This window comes from Canis lupus, chromosome 5, assembly GCF_048164855.1.
Source record: "Canis lupus baileyi chromosome 5, mCanLup2.hap1, whole genome shotgun sequence".
In the NCBI taxonomy this organism is placed as follows: domain Eukaryota; kingdom Metazoa; phylum Chordata; class Mammalia; order Carnivora; family Canidae; genus Canis; species Canis lupus.
Window position 1 is genome coordinate 43663886 of NC_132842.1, and position 22550 is coordinate 43686435.

At 37.4% G+C, this 22550-nt stretch overlaps 1 protein-coding gene and 1 long non-coding RNA gene across 6 annotated transcripts in view; one reads left to right on the forward strand and one right to left on the reverse strand.

The window, feature by feature from the left end:
• The window catches only part of SLC38A9 (solute carrier family 38 member 9), an 82335-nt gene extending 67004 nt beyond the window's left edge, over positions 1 to 15331 (reverse strand). For 2 of the 5 annotated variants that reach the window (XR_012031191.1, XM_072826432.1), the window contains exons 1-2: positions 15192 to 15331; positions 2510 to 2656 (exon numbers count right to left, since the gene is read on the reverse strand). Coding sequence is in view for 1 of the 5 variants with exons in the window: in XM_072826432.1 (XP_072682533.1) it covers positions 2510 to 2613 (104 nt within the window). In the remaining 4 variants the exon portion in view is untranslated. The remainder of the gene's footprint in view (positions 1 to 2509; positions 2657 to 15191) is intronic. The other 3 variants (XM_072826436.1, XM_072826434.1, XM_072826438.1) reach the window with 2 other exon arrangements.
• Positions 42 to 20578, forward strand: LOC140633617 (uncharacterized). The gene is made up of 3 exons (XR_012031192.1): positions 42 to 311; positions 2524 to 2649; positions 20262 to 20578. It is a non-coding gene; the product is annotated as an uncharacterized lncRNA (long non-coding RNA).
• The last annotated feature ends 1972 nt before the right edge of the window (positions 20579 to 22550 follow it).

Below are 22550 nucleotides of genomic sequence, written 5' to 3' on the forward strand. Positions count from 1 at the left end.
TCATAGAATTTAGAGGTTTCAAAAAATCCTGAACATTCACTTAGCATTCATAAGTTCTTGTATTCACTTGATGTTGGAATACACAAGTGAAAATTATAAGATTCATTTCATTATCTTCTGTGATGGCCATTATATAAATGACAATGATACATTTCTCTGCCATCTCTAGCTTCAGAAAAGACTAAAAAATTACGTATCTGGAAAATGGAAATAGGATTATGAAGACTAGCTTACATCAATCCTCCTTCATCTCCTGGATCAGAATCTATTGCCACTATTGACAAAATTAAGATTCTGTGGGCAAGGAACAGGTATAGTGGTTGAATAGTTGTTGAGTATTTACCCAACAGCATCTGCCACATCTCCCACCGCAAGCACAGTTTCTCTCTGAGGAGGCAACTACTCTTAACATCTACTACTTAGGGGGATCCCTGGGTGGCTCGGTGGTTTGGCGCCTGTCTTCGGCCCAGGGAGTGATCCTGAAGTCCCGGGATTGAGTCCGCATCGGGCTCCCTGCATGGAGCCTGCTTCTCCTTCTGCCTGTGTCTCTGCCTCTCTGTCTCTCTGTGTCTCTCATGAATAAATAAATAAAATCTTAAAAAAAACCCAGAAACATCTAATTATTTTTCCAGAGCCACTTATACATATTGTATTATATATAGTTTTTAAATTTATTTTTACCCAAATGGTGGTACATTATATACACTGTTTTGAACTTTTTTGATTTAACAAGTTGAAGACTTGTTCCATTTTGATATGTGATAAAGCCATTTCCTTCTTTTTAATGGATGAAAAATATTCCATTTTATCAATGTGCCAAAATTTATTTATCCAGTCCTGTAAGAAAAGACATTCTGGTTGTTTTAAATCTTTTACTATTATAAAAAAATATTGTGTTAAAAACCTTGTACATATATTATTTGACATTATGAGTTAATGCTTAGAAATGAAATTGGTGAGCCATATAAACTTTGGAATTGGCTGCTGGCATTTTTGGGGTAGAAGGGAAACATTAAATTTATGGAATAAAATTTAAAGAGCATTAACTGTATTTTGGAGTCCTTCCACTGAATGCAAAATATACCTTTTCATTATATGTCATATTTTACCAATTCTAATATATACACTTCTAAAATATGGTTAGATCTCATAATCCAGTACATCTTCTAATCACTGTCAGCTGTCAGAAAAGTGGTGTCATTCCTGGTGGTATGACAGATAATTGTAATTTCTGGTCATTTCAGTCATCAAACCGTTTAAGAAGAAATATGGGCCCTAATATTGTCAGAAAACCTTCTGTGACACCTTCTGGTAAGATTAGGAAAGTGCAAGCATCCAAACTAAAAGAAAGTGTCAGCAATTTGAAAGAAAATTCTTTTAACAAATACTACATTATTAACATCCTTAATGATACAAAGGACAATTAGGTATGGGAGGGAAAAAAATCCCAATTTTGATAACACCAAATCAGAAAATTGATGGCAAGGAATCATATTCTAAAGGTGAAGTATTAGTAGCTTCTTAAATGATATATTTTGTTTTTACTTTTATAATTGCATAAGAGATATATGATAAAATACCAAATAAGCTCAAGAGTTCTTTCAGTAAATTAAAAAAATATATCTTTACGAACTAAGAGATTATTGTATCAGATGTTTTGGTAGCAGTTTATCTTAGTGTTATATTACCAAAAATAAAGAACAGTTCAACTCACAATCAGCATTTCAGATATGAAAAAATACTCTAAATCTTAAAGTTTCTCTCATGTAGATTTTTTAAAAAGATTTTATTTATTCATGAGAGACACAGAGAAAGAGAGAGGCAGAGACACAGGGAGAGGGGAAAAGCAGGCTCCATGCAGGGAGCCTGACATGGGACTCCATCTCGGGTCTCCAGGACCACACATGGGGCTGAAGGCGGCGCTAAACTGCTGACCCACTGGGGCTGCCCTCTCATGTAGATTTTGCACATTGTTAAGGCTACTCTTATCTTATTTTTTTCTTTCCTTCCATTACATTCTCTTACTGGAATACTACTTTTTCTTATTTTGTAAAGAGCCACTTTACTGAATTCTCACTTACAATAATTTTGCAGTGGTTTCTTTTAGGTTTTCCAGGTATGCAATGAAATATAAATTTTAAACTCAAATTATCTTAAACTTTCTGCTGCAATTTAAGCTCAGGTAAGGATTATGTATTAGTTTTACTGTTTTATCCCCAGTACCTACCATATACCTGCACAGAGCAGGTAATCAATATATTTGTTAAATATATTACATAAATACATCTTATTTTGTAAAATTTAACCCAACCCATTCCAAAGACAGTGAGCTTAGTCAAAAAAGTCAAATGTAAAAGACAAAAGAATATTCATATTTTTCCCCTCCCACATACAAATGCTGTTAATTGGATGTTTTATATTTAAAGCTATATATATTTGGTTACATAATTAGTTCTAGTCTAATAATTAAAACTCTAATTATGAATAGTATTTTATTTTAATCTCTTACCTTTTGGATCTTAGATCTGATGAATCAAACTGGATATTCATAGGTCCAGGATTTACTTCATGATCTACCTCAGGGATGAGAAGATGCCTAGAATCACTATCCATGTTTGCCACTTTTCTTAGGCTCTAAACACTGATCAGGTCAGTCCTATATAAACCAGAAAGGATAAAAAAATATAAAACTTAATTAAAAATTATTTTCCTATTAACAGGTAATACGTTTGCATGCTTAAGATATTGGAAAAATATAGGAATTTGCTGATGATATCTTAATGAGGTATAGGGCTAAAATGTTTCATCAGAAATTAGCTAAGCTGAATTGTAGTTACCGTTTTTCTCAGCTTAATAAAAAAATAAGTGGGGCAATCCATTTCTAGTAATAAAACAGATTAGCCTATTTGGACCCATTTTGCCATAGAAAACAACTAAAACTATTCGATAAAATACAGAAAACATCTTTTGAAAAGCATCAAAAATAATGATGATAATCAGGTGATTAGTAGGTACAGTTAAGGAACCTAGTGAGGTAAATAGCTCAAGAAATTGCTTCTGCCGAGAGGGTATTTGCTGTTCAGAAAAAGATGGGACTGAGGTTTTCAAGGCCTTGTGAAGTACTTAGGAAATAGAAGACAAAACCTGGGATTTACTCAGAGCAAGGAATGATATAATAAGAAATCATCCCCTTTCCCTCCTCACAATAATATAGCTGGGACTACAAAAATCTTTACCATCAGATGAGGGATTAGCAAGCAGTAGAAGTGTCACTCCCTGACATGAGAACTACAAACCAAATTTCCTGACACTGCCCATAGGCAGTTTGTGTGTGTACACATGTGCACGCACGCATATGTGCATGCCTGTATCTGTAGAGGGGGAAGTGTTATATACTATAAACTGCACTTCATGTGGATTTGCAAGGAGGTCAAAGAACACTTAAAGTTGTGAATATAATTTAATATAATATAATATAACTTCTAGTAACTGCTAAAAACAAATGTAAATCTTTTCTTGGAGGACACACCTTGATCCTATGCCTCAAAGATCTGCTAACAATCTTTCAAGGATGATGAACAGTATACAGTCAAAAATAACCTAGCATGCAAAGAAATAAAATACTATTAAGTGAGAACCAGAAGAAACACCAGCTGAAATAGATTTATAAAGACTTCAACTACAGGGATTATCAAAACAAGATTAGAAAAAAAAAAAACAAATTAGAAAATAATTATGTTTCCTGTTTTTAAATAAAAGATAAAGTAGATACATATACAGTGGAATATTATTCAGCCAAAAAGAGAAACCCTGTCATTTGCAGCAATATGGCTGGATCTAGAGAAGGTAATGATAAGCAAAACAAGCCAGTCAGAGAAAGACAAATACTATATATCACTCATATGTGCAATTTAAGAAACAAAACAGCAAGAAAAGGAAAAAAAAAAGAGACAAATCAAAAACAGACTCTTAACTATAGAAAACAGATGGTAACCAGAGGGGAGGTAGAGAGGTAGGTGGGGAGATGGGTGAAATAGGTGATGGGGATTAAGAAGTGCACTTATCTTGATGAGCACTGAGTAATATATGGAACTGCTGAATCACTATATTGTACGCTAAAACTAATACAGGGACATGTGGGTGGCTCAGTGGTTGAGCGTCTGCCTTCAGCTCAGGGAGTGATCTCGGGGTCCTGGGATTGAGTCCTGCATTGGCTCCCTATATGGAGCCTGCTTCTCCCTCTGCCTGTGTCTCTGCCTCTCTCTGTGTTGCTCATGAATAAAAATGGTTTTTTTCCCCTTCTTTTGCCAACTTTGTATTAATTTTTGTTTAAGGGTGCCTGGGTGGCTCAGTTGGTTAAGTGCCTGTTTTTGGCTCAGGTCATGACCCTGGCGTCCTGGGATTGAGCCCTGTGACAGGCTCCCTGCTGAGTGGGGAATCTGCTTGCCCTCTTCCTCTGCCCCTCCGCACTGCTTATGCTCACTCACAAATAAATACATAAAAAATATTTAAAAAAAAAAGAATTTTTGATTTAATGGGGCGCCTGGGTAGCTCAGTCAGTTAAGTGGTGGACTCTTGATTTTAGCCTAGGTCATGATTTCAGGGTCCTGGTATTGAGCACTCTATTAGGCTCTGTACTCAGCAGGGAGTCTAGTCTGCTTAGATTCTGTCTGTCTCTCTCTCTCCCTCTGCCCTTCCCCCTGCTCATGCACGCTTTCTCTCTCTCAAATCTTTAAAAAAAAAAAAAAAGAAATTTTGATTTAATATGTATTAATTACATTAATCTCACTTTGCATATATGAAGCTCATTTCACTAAATTAGTTTATAACTTCGAATATGATTCCCAGTACATGCTGCAATAAATATATTCTGTAAAGCAAACAACAAATAAAGACAAAGTGGAGATTACCAAAAAGTAACTTAGCTTGTTTGACAAGAACCAGAATGAATTTTACCCCCCCCTCCCCCAATAGTAAGATAGCCAAAATTTAAAACTTGATGGGTGAATTTAAAAGTTTAAAACGGGATGCCTGGATGGCTCAATGGTTGAGCATCTGCCTTTGGCTCAAGGCTTGGTCAGAGTCCTGAGATGGAGTCCCACAATGGGCTCCCCACAGGGAGCCTGTTTCTCCCTCTGCTTATGTCTCTGCCTCTCTCAAAAATAAATAAATAAAATCTTTTAAAAAATGAAAGTTCAAAACTAATGACCTAGAAGATAAATCAGAAGAAACTATCTAGAATGGCAAAAAAAGAAAAAGATAGAAAATGTGGAAGACAAGTTAAGAGACATGGGAGATATAGAAGGTCTAATATGCATGTAATTGGAGAACCATAGAGAGGAGATTTGAAGAGATAGTGCCTAAGAAGTTTCTACAATTCATTAAAGATAACAATTTGCAGATTCAAGAAGTTTAACGAATTCCAAGCAGAATTAATAAACAATATCATAGAGCAGAAAAAAAAAAGAATTAAAATTTCAGACCAAAGGGGAAAAAAGTCAAGTGAAGGTCTTGGAATTAGTGTTCTAAGGTGTTTGTATTATCTAGATCAACATTATATTTTGAGCAATGCATGCTGCAATTTTAAAGGTAACTTTAAAACAATACGTAACTTAAAATCTAGTAGAATAGAAAAAGAGAATGATAAAAAAAATGCAGATCTAAACAAAAGCAAGAAAAGGAGAAAAACATAAAAGACCTAGGAGAAACAGCATAAAATAGAAAAGATCCTCCCATTCTTTCTTGAACCCATGCTAATCAGGCTATCTTCCCCATCACTACAGAGAAAGTGCTCTTGTTAGATTGTCAATGACTTAAATCCAATGGTCATTTTTCAGTATTTAACTCAGTTAAATACTGATATTTAACTCAGTTAATATTTAACTCAGTTAAATACTCAGTTAAACTCAGTCTTATCAGAAATAAGTGACATAAGTCAACACTTTCTTTCTTAAACTAGATTCACTAGGGTTCTAGGTTTTCTCTGCACCCCCCTGGTCTCTCCTCTTTCTTTGTCTCATTTTCTTTTTTTTTTTTTTAATTTTTTTTTCTTTTTAAATTTATTTATTCATGATAGTCACACGGAGAGAGAGAGAGAGGCAGAGACACAGGCAGAGGGAGAAGCAGGCTCCAAGCACCGGGAGCCCGATGTGGGATTCGATCCCGGGTCTCCAGGATCGCGCCCTGGGCCAAAGGCAGGCGCCAAACCGCTGCGCCACCCAGGGATCCCTTTGTCTCATTTTCTATTTATTTCTTGTGTCCTAGAATTCTTAAAATTGCAGTCTCAAGGTTCAGCCTTGGTTCTCAATCTGTATGTAATGTTATCTACCCTCAATCTGCAGGTTATATTATCCAATCTCACGGTTTTAGTAATACTATTTGCATTATATAATACAGCAGCCACTAGTCACATGTAGCTGTATATATTAATTAAAATTAAATTTAAAAATATTCAGTACTTGAGTTCACACTAACCACATTTGAAGTGTTCAACAGCCACATGTGGCTAGTGGCTACCAAACTACACAGTGTAGATATAAAACATTTCCATCACTGCAGAAAGTTCTATTGATCTAGACAATGACAACTTCCACAGTAACATTTCCAGCCAACATTTCCCTCCTGGATTTCACACTTGCATATCCAACTGTCTAATCTTTTAGATCAGACTAACATCTTTTTAAAAAAAGTTTTATTTATTTATTTAGAGAGAGTGCATACAAGCAGAGGGAGAGACAGAGGGAGAAAGAGAATCCTAAGCAAACTCGCTGCTAGGCACAGAGCCTGATGCAGGGTTCGATCTCATGACCCTGGGATCATGACCTGAGCTAAAATCAAGAGTCAGACACTCGCTCAACTGACTGAGACATGAAAGTGTCCCCACTTTAATAATATAACTGATATAGAACATTGTATTATACAATGTAATGATTCGATATATGTATATATTATTAACATCTTATTTGGATATAATGGACAATATATCCAAAACCGAACTTTTAGTTTTTTCCCCAAAAAACTATCCTACTCATTGTTTTCCTGATTTCAAATGATGGCATTTAAATACTATTTATTCAGGTCAAAATTCTTGGGGGTATCCATGACTTTTTTTCTCAGTGTACATTCAATCTATTAGGAAAATAGTGTTGGCTTTCTCTTCAAGTATATCCAGGGTCTGGCCACCATCACTTATTACCAAGATTTCTACAACAGTTTTCTGATGGAGATCCCTGCTTCTACCCTATGCCCTTACAGTCTACTCTGTACATAGCAGGCAGAGTTGTAGAGTTACAGAGAAGCATTTAATCTCACCCAATTGGTCTTTATCACTAGGCAAAATGCCATTAGTGGGCAGGGATTACGGATGCTGCTAAATATCCTACAATGAACAAGACAGCCTCCTACAACAAAGAATTATTCAGTCCTAAATGTCAATAGTTCTGAGGTTGAGAAACCCTGCTCTAGGTAAGTAGAATGTGATTTTACCTAGGTAAGTAGGTTGTGATAGGAAGGGACAGGAAAGTATCTTATATGGTGATGGCAATATTGTATTCTTCAACTTGATTCTGGTTTGCTTTATAATTTACTCTATAATTACATATATGTTTTATACACTTTTCTGTACGCATGTTGCATTTCACACATAAGCAAACACAAACACAAAGTTCCATAAAGTGAAATAAATAGGTTTTAACATTTAAAGGCAAGTGCTTTATCTTTATTCCTCAATTCTAAGTTACTATGATTATCTTCGTTTTATAAATAAGGAGACAAGGCACAGAGAAGTTAACCAATTACAAAGTTAGTAAGTGGGAGAGCTAGAATTCAAACCCAGGCAATCTAGGCTCAGAGTCTATATGCTTTGCCATTATGCTGTGCTTCTTTCCTGACTTCTTAACAAGTATAGTTTTATTGGTGCTGTATTTGTTTAACGGAGTCTTAAGACTGCTACTACTATTTTTCTAAATATAGCATTTATGACAGAGTAGAAAAAAAAAGTTTTTGAGTCAGCAATCCTTACCTGCTACTCACTACCTATGTAACTGAAGGTTAACCATTTAACCTCCATTAATTTATTTCCTCATCAGTGAAACTGAAAAAATAACTTCCACCTCACTGGTGTGGTTGATAATTAAGCAAAATGATGTGTATTATACTTAGTACTTCGTAATGGGAAAATAAATTTTCAAAAACGTATTATTATTTCTCTCAGAAAACAAACGAAAAAACTTTTTTTACGTATGCAGCCTCTTGAGGTTTTCCTCTTTTTTCTAAGTGAAAAATTCTGCAGTAGAGGTAGTGGGAGGTAGGTGAAAGTCTTCAAAATGCCACTATTAAAGTGACAAAGATGTTGGTAACATATTCCATCCCTAAAATATGTGCATTTTCTTTCCTCTGTCATTCCCTCTTCTGTTCTGTTTTCCTGCCCAGCATTTAAGCCAAAGCTCTCATTAACTTATCAGTCTTACCAGAGACAAAAAAAAAAAGTGACTTTTCAAAAAAAGTGAAATCAAAGTACTACCATCTCTAGTCATGAAGCGTTTTATTCTGTCTTCCTTTTGATAATCTCTTTTAAGATGAGACAACTAAAATATTGACTAATGGCAAACTCTGAACAATATATTCATTCAGCAACGTCACACTGAGACTCTACAATGTACTGAAGTACCGAGAAAATAAATTTTTTTTAACTCATAGTCCCCATCCTTAATAAACTTAAAAAATATTATTGGGCAAAAAAAAAAAAAAATATTATTGGGCAGCTCGGGTGGCTCAGCGGTTTAGCGCTGCCTAAGACCCTGGATCAAGTTCCATGTCGGGCTCCCTGCATGGAGCCTGCTTCTCCCTCTGCTTGTGTCTCTCCTCTCTCTCTCTGTGTCTCTCATGAATAAATAAATAAAAACTTTAAAAAATATATTATTATTTTAGGAAGCCTGGAAGTCAGGTAACTTGTCCTAAATCACTTAAAAAATAAAACGTAGCAGGATGTTAATTACCAATTCCAATTTTCAGTTCATCATTTCCTACGCCAATTGTTAGTCCTGGCTGCTAAATTAACTTTGTAATAGATCAGTGCAAGATTAATCTCTTATGGTAAAAAGTTTACTTGCCTGTTTAAAACACAGATTCACAAAAAAATCAGATGTGAAGCATGAGAAATGATCCTGAATATAAAGTGTACATTATTTAATAGTAGTCGTTATTAATCTTCCAATAAGATGGAAGTAACTGAGACAAAGTTAAGTAATTGCACGAAAATAATTAGTTAAGCAAAAACACAAACTTGATCTTTCAGTTCCTCCCTTTTCATAATAAAGCTAACTAATAATTCAGTTGATTTATTTGGTCTTAAATTTTAAAACTAAAAAGCAGTATTTTACAAGATTACTTTGAACTGCTAATTATAAAACTAGGATTGACAGTCCTATTAAACTTCCTTAATTTCAAACTGTCAATGACTAACTTGAAAAAACTGTTTCCTGGATATAAGGAGTGAAAATATATAAAATATCAATGAAAAATACATTTTAAATTAAGGTAGATATAGCACAGAAATTAAAAACTTGGGAAATAAAGATATTGTAGAGAAGTTATACTGTGTATTGGTTTGACTTCAAGTCTACTTGTTCACAATTTAAGTGAACTGTTATAATCCATCTGTTTATGACAAAGGTCAAAAAAGTGTTGTTTTAGAAGTACAGTCATTTTGATATAAACAAAGTAAGTTGTGCTAGGATGTCATCATCTCATCTGTTTTCACTGATAAGAACTCAGGAGCTCAACTGCTTATCAATAAAAACATATGAACATGCAACTATGGCAAGAGGGTATCTGTACTATAAATAGTGAGTATGTGAGGACTACTAGTGTGTTTGGCATAGCCAAGGTGACTGCTGATCTAAAATAGCTCTCCAAAGACCTGGAGGCAATTAGATCCTGCTGAGGCAAAGGCTACTTTTGTCTGCAGTGGCAAAAGCTGTGTAGCAGCCCAGAAGATCATCTTGCCCATCAACAGGGACATTGATCCTCCCTAACAACATGCTCTAACGGGAGACGTTTACTTTTGTGCAGGCAGCTGGACATTAGCTCTGGTTGGCTAAGCTGTCTTTCCCAAGTACCAACTCCAAAAAGGTACACCTTAACTAAATTTGGACTTCATTCCTTTCACCTACCCTTGTCTTGAACAAGCGTATGGGTAGTTTATCACTGATTTGGAATATGTTATATCTTTGTTGGCTTATTAAGAGGCATTATTCTGTATACTATTGGCTTGTGAAATTCCCACAGTGAACCTACGTTAAATAAACCACTGGCAAATACAATCTCAGTCTCAGCATTAATTTGCCTCCTGAAAAAAACCCGGTTATTAGCTTTACAGAATTTTAAAAAATATTCTCTCAGTTTCAAAAATTAAACATTTTAGGAATTGAAAAGATGATTGTCAGCCAGGATCCTCTCATTAAAGAGTACATAAGAACCGGGGGAATATTCATTCAAAACAATTTAAGCACACAAAAATTTTTCTAAAAATCTATAAATTCCTTTGTGTAAACATTTAGAAGCATGCCAGGCACTGTTATACTCCGTAGATAAGTTTGCTATTATTTCTGAACTTAATAAAACCAAACTTAATGAAATTTGTATACTGTAAGAGAAAAGTCATCAATTGAATTGATAAATGCTAGAGAAAAATTTTAATATTGATGAGGAGACACAATCTTATTGCTCCTCAATCTCTAAAAACTGATAAAATCACCTTCAGAAAGTATTGTCAGGGTGTTCTTTATTTGAATTATACACAATGGTTAATTTGAGGCATGGCCTACACTGGTACATTAAGTAGAGTGTGGTCGTTTCCAGTATACTGTGGTGTCTGCCCAGACTTCTGTTTTTAACCAATACTCTCTGCAGTATAGGTTTCTATACTGAACTGAGAATGTGGCTGAGTTTAGGAAGAGAGGATTCTTTTAACTCCTGGAGATTAATACTTTTGCTAAGATTAAATGTTAGGAAACCCAGAACAAGAAAAATCTAGAAAGGTCCTTGGATTTCAGTCAGCCTTACCAGAAATGATAATCAAATTTACGGAAAACATGAAAGGTGTTCAGGATTTGACATAAAGGTTACAGTTTGGGATCCCTGGGTGGCGCAGCGGTTTGGCGCCTGCCTTTGGCCCAGGGCGTGATCCTGGAGACCCGGGATCGAATCCCACGTCGGGCTCCCAGTGCATGGAGCCTGCTTCTCCCTCTGCCTGTGTCTCTGACTCTCTCTCTCTCTCTGTATGACTATCATAAATTAAAAAAAAAAAAAAAAAGTTAAAGGTTTCAGTTTAATCACATACATGTATTTGTTCTGAGCAAATCTGAAATGTTGTGACACTGTCAAATTAGCTCTTTATTCCAAATAAGCAAGAACACTGATAATACCTCAATGATCTAAATAAGTTGTAAATGAGCCTGAAGTCTCTAGTGCTTTTCAAAGATTTAATAATATGCAAGTATATATGGGACGCCTGGGTGGCTCAGTGGTTGAGCACCTCCCTTCAGCTCAGGGCATGATCCTGGGGTCCCAGAATTGAGTCCCACATCGGGCTCCCTGCATGGAGCCTGCTTCTCCCTCTGCCTGTGTCTCTGTCTCTCTCTGTCTCTCAAGAATAAATAAATAAAATCTTAAAAAAATTCAAGTAAATACAAAGAATTGTAAGAAAATTGGTAATTTTTAGTTGCCTCAATTAGTCGACTAGCCTGAATTTCAAATACCCCAAGAATGCTATTTTGAAGGAAATGTAATGCTTTTTGGAATCTTGATGAGTACAACTACAAGATATTCTGAAGTCTGATGAATTAGACTGAGAGGCAAATTAGAGTCCCACAACTAATATTATATAGGTAATAACACATAACAGCACCATCAATGAATAACTAAAATGTTGAATACTTCTATACCATTAATTTGCCATAGACATAACACTGATACAGGGAGCTAAACGTGAAAGATGACATAAACAGATATACTCATTTCTAATGCTCACTCAATCCTCCGAGTTTTAAAACAAAGTCCCAGGGATCCCTGGGTGGCTCAGTGGTTTAGTGCCTGCCTTTGGCCCAGGGTGTGATCCTGGAGTCCCGGGATCAAGTCCCGTGTCCGGCTCCCTGCATGGAGCCTGCCTCTCTCTCTCAGTGTCTCTCATGAATAAATAAATAAAATCTTAAAAAAAAATAAAATAAAAAAAAATAAAACAAAGTCCCAGAAGCAAGACTGTTAAGGTCAAAGCAAAGTCTTTTAATAATAAGTCCCACTTACTTTAAAATTGGTTTCAGTATGAAGTCTCAAGAGGAAAATGACAATTTACTGACCTGCTTGCTGATACCTGCATTGAAAAAGCCATAAAAAGGACATAGAAAGCAACCAAAGAAAGTTCATATGACATTATTTTAAAAGGTGCTGATCTGTGAGTTTCAGTATATTTCAAAGGATGTCAGCTCTTTTCCACACTAGGCTCAGAAGTGTCCTTTTACAATTCTTTGCAAAAGCTAATCTATTGTATCTAGCCAAGATGCTAGCAACAATCTGCAATAGGACCTATCAAGTATTTGTCCAAGAAATGTAGAGCTGACCCCTGAACAAAGTAGAAGTTAAAGGCACTTACCACAACCCTGCAGTTGAAAATGCAAATGTAGCTTTTGACTTCCCCCGCCAAACTTTACTAATAGCCTACTTTTGCCTGGAAGCCTTACTGACAGCATAAATAGTTGATTAACACATATTTTGTATATTGTACATGTTATAGAGTATTCTTACATAAAAGCTAGAGAAAACAAAATGTTATTAAGAAAGTCATAAGAAAAATACATTTACAGTACTGTACTGTAAAAAATTCATGTAAAAATGGACCTGTGCAGTTCAAGCTTGAGTTACAGATCAGTTGAATTATGGACCCACTATACAAGTATTTATATGCTCTTTTTGAGAGACTGAAAATTAGTATTACCTAATACCCTTGCATATGGTAGAGGTTGCAATACTATATTTATATTCAGCTTAGCAGAGCAGGGGTTGACAAACTTTTTCTGTAAAGGGCCAAATAATAAATATTTAGGCTTCGTGAGCCTTATGATCTCTGCAGCTACTCAACTCTGTCCTTTGGCACATAAGACAATATATAAATGAGTGAACATGGGTGTGTTTCAATAAGACTCTATAAAAAATACATCTGGCAGTAATAGTCATAGCAATTTGGTTGTAGTTTACTCACCTCTGTACTATGTTAATGTAAATAAAAGCCAATGGAACCATATCATAAAAAAGGCAGCTTGGTGAAAAAAGTTATGCTATGTATATGTGTTTTTTTCTATATAAGTCTGTAACTGCTATAAAGTGTGGTAACAAACTTATCTCAACCTCTTCCTTATAAATCATGTAATGGTCAGCCAATAAGAGTTATACTGCTCCAATTCTGATGAAACATGCTTCCAAATTGATCAATTAATGCTTCAAAAGGTGTTAAATTTGACAGTCCTGGAGGGCAATGTAGTCTGATAAACAAATTACCAGCCAAAACAATGCAATGGCACCAACGAACCTCTCCTCCCACACTGGGAACTGAAACTTAAGTGTATTATAAAATGCAGGCCCAGTAGCAGTTTTTAACCTCTTAATGATATTTTTAACTTTTATATTCATATCTCCTTCTTTAAAAAAATATTATAATGATTTTATTTCGTAATTCAGGTGAGTATTCCCGTCCTCTTATGCTGTTTACCCTTCACTATAAATACTTAAGGTATTGTAAAATCACAATTAACATACTATTTTTATGTGACTGAGATATACAGCATTTAGGATTGAGAGAAGCAACTTAAGGCTGAGTGTTCTCAGAGCTCAAGTGGGCATACAGTGGGAAAGGAAAGGTGACAGCTTAATTTACTACCATCCTTTTACATTACTATGAAGTTTGTAGAGATTTTTCTTCAAGTTAAGACAGCGGTTTCTTTGATTTATTGAGACGTTTAAAAACTTTCCCTTCAGCGGTTGCTTATTATTTTGCACACATAAGCATTTTTAAACATGTATATATTTTTTATTGGAGTTCGATTTGCCAACACATAGTATGACACTATAACACCCAGGGCTCATCCCATCAAGTGCCCCCCTCAGTGCCCGTCACCCAGCCACCCCATACCCCTGCCCACCTCCCCTTCCACCACTCCTTGTTCGTTTCCCAGAGTTAGGAGTCTCTCTCATGGTTTGTCACCCTCTCTGATTTATCATTATATGGTTTCACTCATACGGGGAATATAAAAAAAAAATTGTGAAAGGGATTATAGGGTAAAGGAGAGAAAATGAGTACGTAAGCATTAAAAAGAAAAAAGGAGGAGTAACACGTTTGCTGATCTACAGATCTCAGCAGTAGATTAAGGCACTACTTCAGAGTCATGAAATTTCGGTTTTAGTCCAGTTGGCAATTAACTGGCTGGCTGGTCATGCGCGAAGCAGTTTCTCCAACTTGGTGGACCGTCGTTTCCTCCTAAGTCCAGTAAGGAGAATGTGCTTGGCTAGCTTTTGAGGCTTTTCTCAAGGGCCTCTTCCAGTTCCAGTATTCTAAGACAGCTAAGATGTAAAGCCACCTACTCCCATCAAGACACCCTCTCTCACGTTAGAGACCCGGGTGGGGGTGGGGGTGGGGGAGGGGAACGGATGAGGAATGCGGCGAGGACTTCAAGGGTTTCGGGCCCGCCACCCATCTGTGGTCCTCGCTCAAGGAGGAAACACTCCTCCCCATCTCCTTTCTCCAGCTCTTCCCAACTCGAGGTAGGGAAAAGGCTCTCCGGCTCTCGCAATGATTCCAGTTCTCCTCTTTCTCACCCGGGGGTTTACCTCCCGTCCCCCCGCCTCTCTCCGAAGGCTCTAACAGGCACTGACTCCCTCACAGCCCCTCGAATTCTCTCAGCCCCCGCAGGAGCCGCCAGAGCCCGGAGAGAAGCGCGCGCCGCCCTTCCGGAGGGGTCTCTTCGGTCCCCGACTTCGGCCTCACCGCTCCCCCAAGAAGCAACTGTTCGACGCGCTTCATTAAGGAACTTCCCCGGTGACAGCCGGCTCCACAGCAAGCTCAGCGGCTCCCGCCGCTCCTCTCTGTCCCCTCCACTTCCTCCGGAAGGGTGATTTTTGCAAGACCAGGAAACATGCCCTACCTGCGTCGGCCAAGCTCTCAATCTCGGAGAAGTTAGGGAGAAGGCGGAGACCCCTTCCCAAATCCTCTCAACTTGCGGCAGCAGGGCTTCTCTTCCCTTGAACAGGAAGAGGCAACAGCCTGGGCCGCGGGGGCCGCCGGGGGATGGAGTTCTGAGCGCTTTAAGCCGACCGCCGCTGTGACACCTCCCGCCCCTGGGGACTACAACTCCCAGAGGCCTCTGCGATAGCCAACAAGCCTCTCGCCGCAGAGCCCAATCGTCCGGCTTTGGAAGGCGGGGCGGTCCAGGGACGCAAATCTCATCTCTGTTCCTTGCTGTTCGGCCTTGGCGGCTATGCTAGCCTGAGGTCCGAAAGCATAGGAGAAGAAATGCCGTCTCCTGCAGTCCTTACACCTCCAGAAGGCACATAAGAAGGGGTTGACGTGGCATCTCATCTAGGACTGAACTCCCGTTATCTCTTTTCGGGGTCCTGTGGCTAGTGTTCTGTACCGTCGTCACGTGCTTGAATCCCACCGCCCGCGGGGAAAACTGGGTTGGAAAACTGGATTGGCACTCTCACTCTCTTGTCTAGACGCTTAGTTTTTTGTTGTTTCTTTTTGCTGTTGTTGTTGTTTCTTTTAATGCGTTGAAGAATTCTTCTCTAGGCTAAAAGAGGGGCTTTGGGAACCTTTTAGCCCATTCTCCACATACCTAGTAATTTCTCCCAAAGCCACCCCAAATTAACCTGTATCTAAGTAAAATTACTGTGCTTGTTGTAAAAAGCCAGCTCAATTAAAGTCCCACGGAAAGCATATAGCAACACGTAAGCCCTTCTTACATAGGAAGCCAGTAGCTTTCTTTTTTCTTTTTAGAATACCAGAAGGAAAAAAACAACAACAACAACAAATGTCATGGGATAAAGAACCCCTAATTAATGAATCCAGATTTAATAGCTAATACTGAGCGGCAAGCATTTTACATATAATACCTCTTTAAGTCTCTACCATGATTCTAGAAATGTGCATTATCCTCATTTTACAATGAAACAGTCCTATAGAATTTAAGTAACTTACCAAGTCAAACAACTATTAAGTGGCAGAAGAATCAGATTTCCAGCTAAGGTCTTATTTCAAAGCCTGAGTTTTTTTTTTTTTTTTTTTTTAATAGACTTTAAAGATTTTTTAAAATTTTATTTTAAATTTTATTCGGAGAGGGAGGGACAGGGACACAGGCAGAGGGAGAAGCCGGCTCCACACAGATGAGCCAGATGTAGGACTCGATCCCTGGTCTCCAGGATCAGGCCCTGGGTCAAAGGCGGCGCTAAACCGCTGAGTCACCCGCACCGCCCAAAGCCTGAGAGCTTAAACACCGCCAAACATTGCCTTTATTGTTGGGGGCTTGACAACAGGCAGATGATGCAATGAATACTGCCATTATGGCCCGTAAAAGTTATTTTGCTAGGGGTGTCCTTATTCAAAACTTTTTGCAATTACTCTTTGGCTTGCCTTCAAATAAGCAGAACGTTCTTTTGATAACTTCGGTGATAGCAAACATTTCTTCTTTCTCTGAATTCCAGATTGAGAAAATAATTTTAGGTAAAACTGAAAACACAAAATGAATGGTACAAAATGACAGTGCAAATGGCAAAGTAGGGAACTTCAAAACACTGCCTCCGTAAAAGCAACAAACAAACCGGCAGACCTACTGGAATCCACTTTTTTTTTGGAACTCTGGCATCTAATAAAAAGATGTTAAAAAACGGGGGAACATTTAAGAAAAGACTGCTGAATTTTGGCAAGAGAGCTCTGTGATCATCTCCTACTCTTCAGGTTAGCAGCGACCTTGAAGAAAAAAGCTTATGTTCCTGGTGTAGATTGCTGGTACCTGAGGGAACTTAGTCTCAGGGAATTGTAATTATGCGTTTTGACGTATCAGGTGGTTCCCTGAAGGCTTGGCTCAAGGGATTGCCTTTATACTGCCTGCCTTGGAATGTCCCCAGGGCCGAGGCAGCTTCCCAGGCCTTTATGTTTGTAGAAAGCATTTAAAGTGAACATATTAAAAAATAATAATAATAAAAAAAAATAAAGTGAACATATTAGTCACTAATATTGAGTTGACTAAGTTGTTAGGACCAAACAAATTAATAAGCATTTATGTTCTGACAACTTAGTAGCCATTTAAATATATATACATAATTGAAAGAAAAATATTTTAATTCATTCTTAAATAGCCGCAATTGTTTACTAATGGGATGTGTACGTCTGTTGGGCACTGCATAACTTCTCAAACCTTGAAATCAGGTAGGATACCACTATTCTTGTTTCCTATTTCACACTGGATTTTGCACAACACTTGCTTGAGAACATAGCAACCACTGACAACTCAACCGCATAGAGATGATGTTATCCAAAAGAAATTTAACTTAATCTAATGTTGAATTTATGAATTATCTCAGTGTGGTAGTTCACATGGTATCTGACAGCTGTTGCTGGTTTTCCTCAAAAATTTAAAATCCCTGGGGCACCTTGATGCCTTGAGTCGATTAAGCATCCAACTCTTGGTTTTGGCTCAGGTGCTGATCTCATGGCTGGTGAGATAGAGCCTCATGTCCGTGCTTTGTACTTAGCAGGACTCTGCTTGGATATTCTCTCCCTCTGCCCCTTCCCCAGCCCCAGTGTGCATTCGTGCATGCTTTCTCTCTAAAATAAATAAATAAGTATTTGAAAAAAACCTACTATACTCTGGGGGTCCCTATGAGTTCCCTGTGGTACTCTCACAGTTTGGGAACTGCAGGTTACTATTATTTCTACAACAAAGATGGTCACATTTTCTCTATAAAGGGCCCAGTAGTAATTATTTGGGACTTTGGGCCATATGGTCTCTGTCATCAACTATTCAATTCTGTCTTTATGGCATAAAAGGCGCCAACATAGACAATGTGTAAACAAATGGAGTGGCTGTATTCTAATTTATTTATAGAAACAGGTACTGAGCTGGATTTATCCCCAGGATTATAATTTTCTGACCATCAGCCTAGAGGATCGAGGGTGGAGATTTTTATGTATTAGTTGAAATTCTTCTAAGGAGAAGAATTTTTTCTCAATGATTTGGTTACATCAAGATAAAATATATTTGGTAAATATAGTATAAGCACTTGCATCTTTCTTTTTTAACAGTTTTCAAAATGAGTTGGTTGCCTAGCATCTTCCAAAGGTGACATTGAAGTTTTTTGTTTCTATTTTTTATTATTAAAAATATACTTGATGTGTTTCAATCCTTTGAAGATACGTACATATATATATTTAAATTTAAAATAATTTCAAGTTTACAAAAAAGTTTCAAAGATAGTGCAAAAAAATCCAATATATTCTTTACTCGGAGTTATCAATTGTTAACATTTTGTCATATTTATTTTAGTCTCTCCCTTCCTCCCTCTTTCTGACTCCTCAATTTCTCTCTCTCTCTCCACATACATTTTTCCCTAAACTATTTGAAATTACATTGTGTACCATATACCTCTGCTCCTAAATTCTTTAGTGTGTATTTTCCAAGAAAAGGATTTTTACAGTATAATGGTCAGAACTAGAACTTTAAAAAATGTATACAATGCTTTCATTTAATCTACAAGCCGATGGCATATTTCACCCATTATTTCAATGATGTTCTTTTTAAGAGGTTTTGTTTTGGGTCTTTTTTCCTCATCCAGAACCCAATACAAGATTGGTCTTGCATTGCATTTAGTCTTCATGTCTCTCTACCTCCTTTATCCTGGAATGGCTCTGTAAGACTTTCTCTTTCATGACATTGATGTTTTTGAAGAGGGCAGGCCTTTAGATTCAAGTTATGCATTTTTGGTAGGATTAATACATGAGTATTGTAGTAGAGTCTTTCTCAATGCATCATACCATAGGGGACATGATATTAACTGATGCTAAAGATTCTAATATTAATTCCAACATGAAAGAAGAGTTTCCCATACCATCAACCAATTCTTGGACACCAACTGAGTATTCTACAATTTAACTCAATTTTGAACCATCTACCTGGAGATAGCTCCAGATCCACAGGTTAAAGGCTTAGTCCTACATGAATTCCCACCCGCTCTACCCACTCAGACACCCCTTGAAAGTCCGGATTGTCCCTTGTGCTTCTGACCAACTGGCTGTAGAGATCAGAGATTCCCATGACTTTCTCCTTAGGTTTGACTAATTTGCTAGTGTGGTTCCTAGAATTCAGAGAAATATTTTACTTAGTAGATTATTAATTTATTGTAAAAGACTGTAACTCAGGAACAGCCATATGGAAGAACTACAGAGGGCAAGGTATGGGGAAAGGGTATAGAGTTTCCATGCCCTCTCCAAGTGCATCATTCTCCTTAAATTCCCATGTGCTCACCAACCTGGAAGCTCTCTGAACTCCATCCTTTTTGATTTTTAAGGAGGTTTCATATTACATAGATAATATATTTTTAAAAAGATTTTTATTTATTTATTCATGAGAGACACAGAGAAAGGGAGAGACATAGGCAGAGAGAGAAGCAGGTTCCCTGAGATCTGGGATCACACCCAGAGCCGAAGGCAGATGCTCTACCACTGATCCACACAGGCATCCTTGCATAGATACCATTGATTAAGTCATTGGCCCCTGGTAATTGAACTCAACCTTTAGCCCCTCTTCTCTTGCCCAAGGTGGAAAGTGGGGGAACTGAAAATTCCAACTCTCTAAATACCTACTTGGCTCCAGTGGCAACCAGCCCCATCCTTAAGTGTGGTACAAAAATCACTTCATTAACACAGCAAAAAAATCTTTATCACCCTCATCACTTAGGAAATTCTAAGAGTTTTAGCTCTGTGCCAGAAAGGGGTCAAAGACCAAATATCTATTTCTCAGTATAATCGTAGCATCACCGGTACATATTGGCCATCGTTGAAAACTAGTCTCCAAGCTCTTCAGTGAACCATGTCTCCACTTTTCATGTCCTCATATAGTTCCCTCTCCTGGAATCTCCACTGGCTCTGTGATTTTTTTTGTTTTTTGTTTTTTTTTTTTTTTTGAATGTGACAGATGTGACACTGTTTCTTCTTATTCTAGGTCTGAAGCAGCCTTGCAGTTTCTGGCTTGATCTTTTGGAATGCTGTCCTTGGAATGTTTGTTCACTTGGAATCCTCACTCTAGGGGTAGCTCAATCCTTGAGGAAGTTCAGGTTACCCACTTGGAGAAAGAGAGATGCCTGACCAACCCCCAACTTTTCCAACTATCCTGGCCAAGTGATCTGAGTAAAGAAGCCATATTGAATATTTAACATAATTAAAATGGAAACTTCAGATGAAATAAATTCCAGACAATATCTGATCATAACTACATGAGTAATCCCACCTGAGCCCACTTAATCCACAGAAACTTGAAAGGTAGTAACATACTGATTTAAACCATTAAATTTTGGAGGAGTTTGTTATGCAACAATAGATAAGCAGAATGCTGATTTTTAACTTTGATCCCTTGGTTAAGATAGTGCCTACCAGGTTTCTCCATTCTGCAGTTACTGCTTTTCCTTTATAATTAATAATTTGTGGAGAGACATTTTAAGACCTTATTAATGTCCTTTTCTTTACCAAACTTTCAACTGCTAGTTTTAGGAAGCCAGAATCAAAAGTTGCAGAAGTGATGATTTTACATCAAAACTTTCAGCTCTTCTACATGTATTAGCACTCTGCTGTAAGAAAAAGCTTTGCTTCCTTTTTTACTTATATATTACCAGTATATATGTATGGGTTTTTATTTTTATTCATTTGTGAGTTATCTGTATTATTATCATTTTTACTTTGATGTTCAGATTGTCCCAGATTTGGCTGGTGGGAGGCTATTTCAGTTGGCTCCTTAGTATTTTGGTTGTTTTTGAAAGCTTCCTTACTTTTTGGTGTCAGTTGATGTTTCAGGCTGATCTTGTAGATTTCCTGCCCCAGACTTCCTGTCCCCCCCCCCCCCCCCCCCCCCCCCCCCCCCCCCCCCCCCCGCAACAGTGTTGATTTCTTGTAATGGGAAATAGTATTTAGAGACCACAGTCTGTGTGCTACCAGGCTCATTGCTAAGGGGTTGGTCATTGTTCTAGGCTTCTCAAGTGGAAAGAGTTAGGAAATACTTAAATTTTTTTTTTTATTAGGAGTTAATGTATCATGAATTCATATGAATATTTTCTTTTTTTAAAGATTTTAATATTATTATTTCATTGAGAAAGAGCAGAGCAAGAGAAAGAGCACATGACTGAGGGGAGGGGCAGAGACAGAAACAGAGAGTCAGAGAGACAGAGAAACAGGTTCCCCACTTGAGCAAGGAGCCCCATGAAGGGCTCAATCCCAGGACACTGGGATTATGACCTGAGCAAAAGGCAGATGCTTAACCGACTGAGCCACCCAGGCACTCCCATACTAATATTTCAACTCACATTTGGAAGATAGCATTAATTCTTACTTTCTTTGAATTCCTATTTCAGTCTTTTTTCTTGCACTGAAAAATCTTAGTTCTTAAACAACATTAATTTTATTGCTAACAATATGATTATAGAGTTTTTCTGCAATTCTTTTGTCTTATTTTGCCTTTTGTCCCACTAAAGACGTATGGCCAAATTACTGTATTTTGGAGCACTTGGAATAATTCTTCACTCTGTGGCTAAGGCACTAACTCAATGTGTATTTGTGTGTATATGTTTCCTTTTGCTTTAAAATTTAAGATTGCTTTTTTTTTTAAAAAAGATTTTATTTATTTATTTATTTATTCATGAGAGACACAGTGAGAGAGAAAGACAGAGACACAGGCAGAGGGAGAAGCAGGCTCCATGCAGGAGCCCGATGTGGACCCGATCCTGGGACTCCAGGATCATACCCTAGGCCAAAGGCAGGTGCCAAACCCCTGAGCCACCCAGGGATCCCCAAGATTGCTATTATTTATTTATTTTATTATTTATTTATTATTTATTTAGATTGCTCTTTAAATTGTAATTTTATTTTGTTTTATAATTTTGTTGACAGTCATATGGTTTCACAATCAAATTCACTTGCTTAGAGAAGTCTAGCACATACTCTTACCCTTCTCAACCTGTTACTTCTTTTCTTTTTTATAAGTAGCAACTTTATAAATTTTGGTTTCTCCTCCATTTTAAAAAATATAAGCAAATATATCTCTTTTTAGGTAAATGCTATCATACCACTCTACCTGCCTTTTTCCAATAAAATAGATCCTAATGATCATTTCATAGCATATTTAGAGATTATCCTCTCTCTCTCTCTCTGTCTCTTTCTCTCTCTCTTTTTTTTTAGTAGCAACAGAGTACTCTGAAGAATATGCCACTGCAAAATACGCCACTTTCGCATATTGATTATTTTT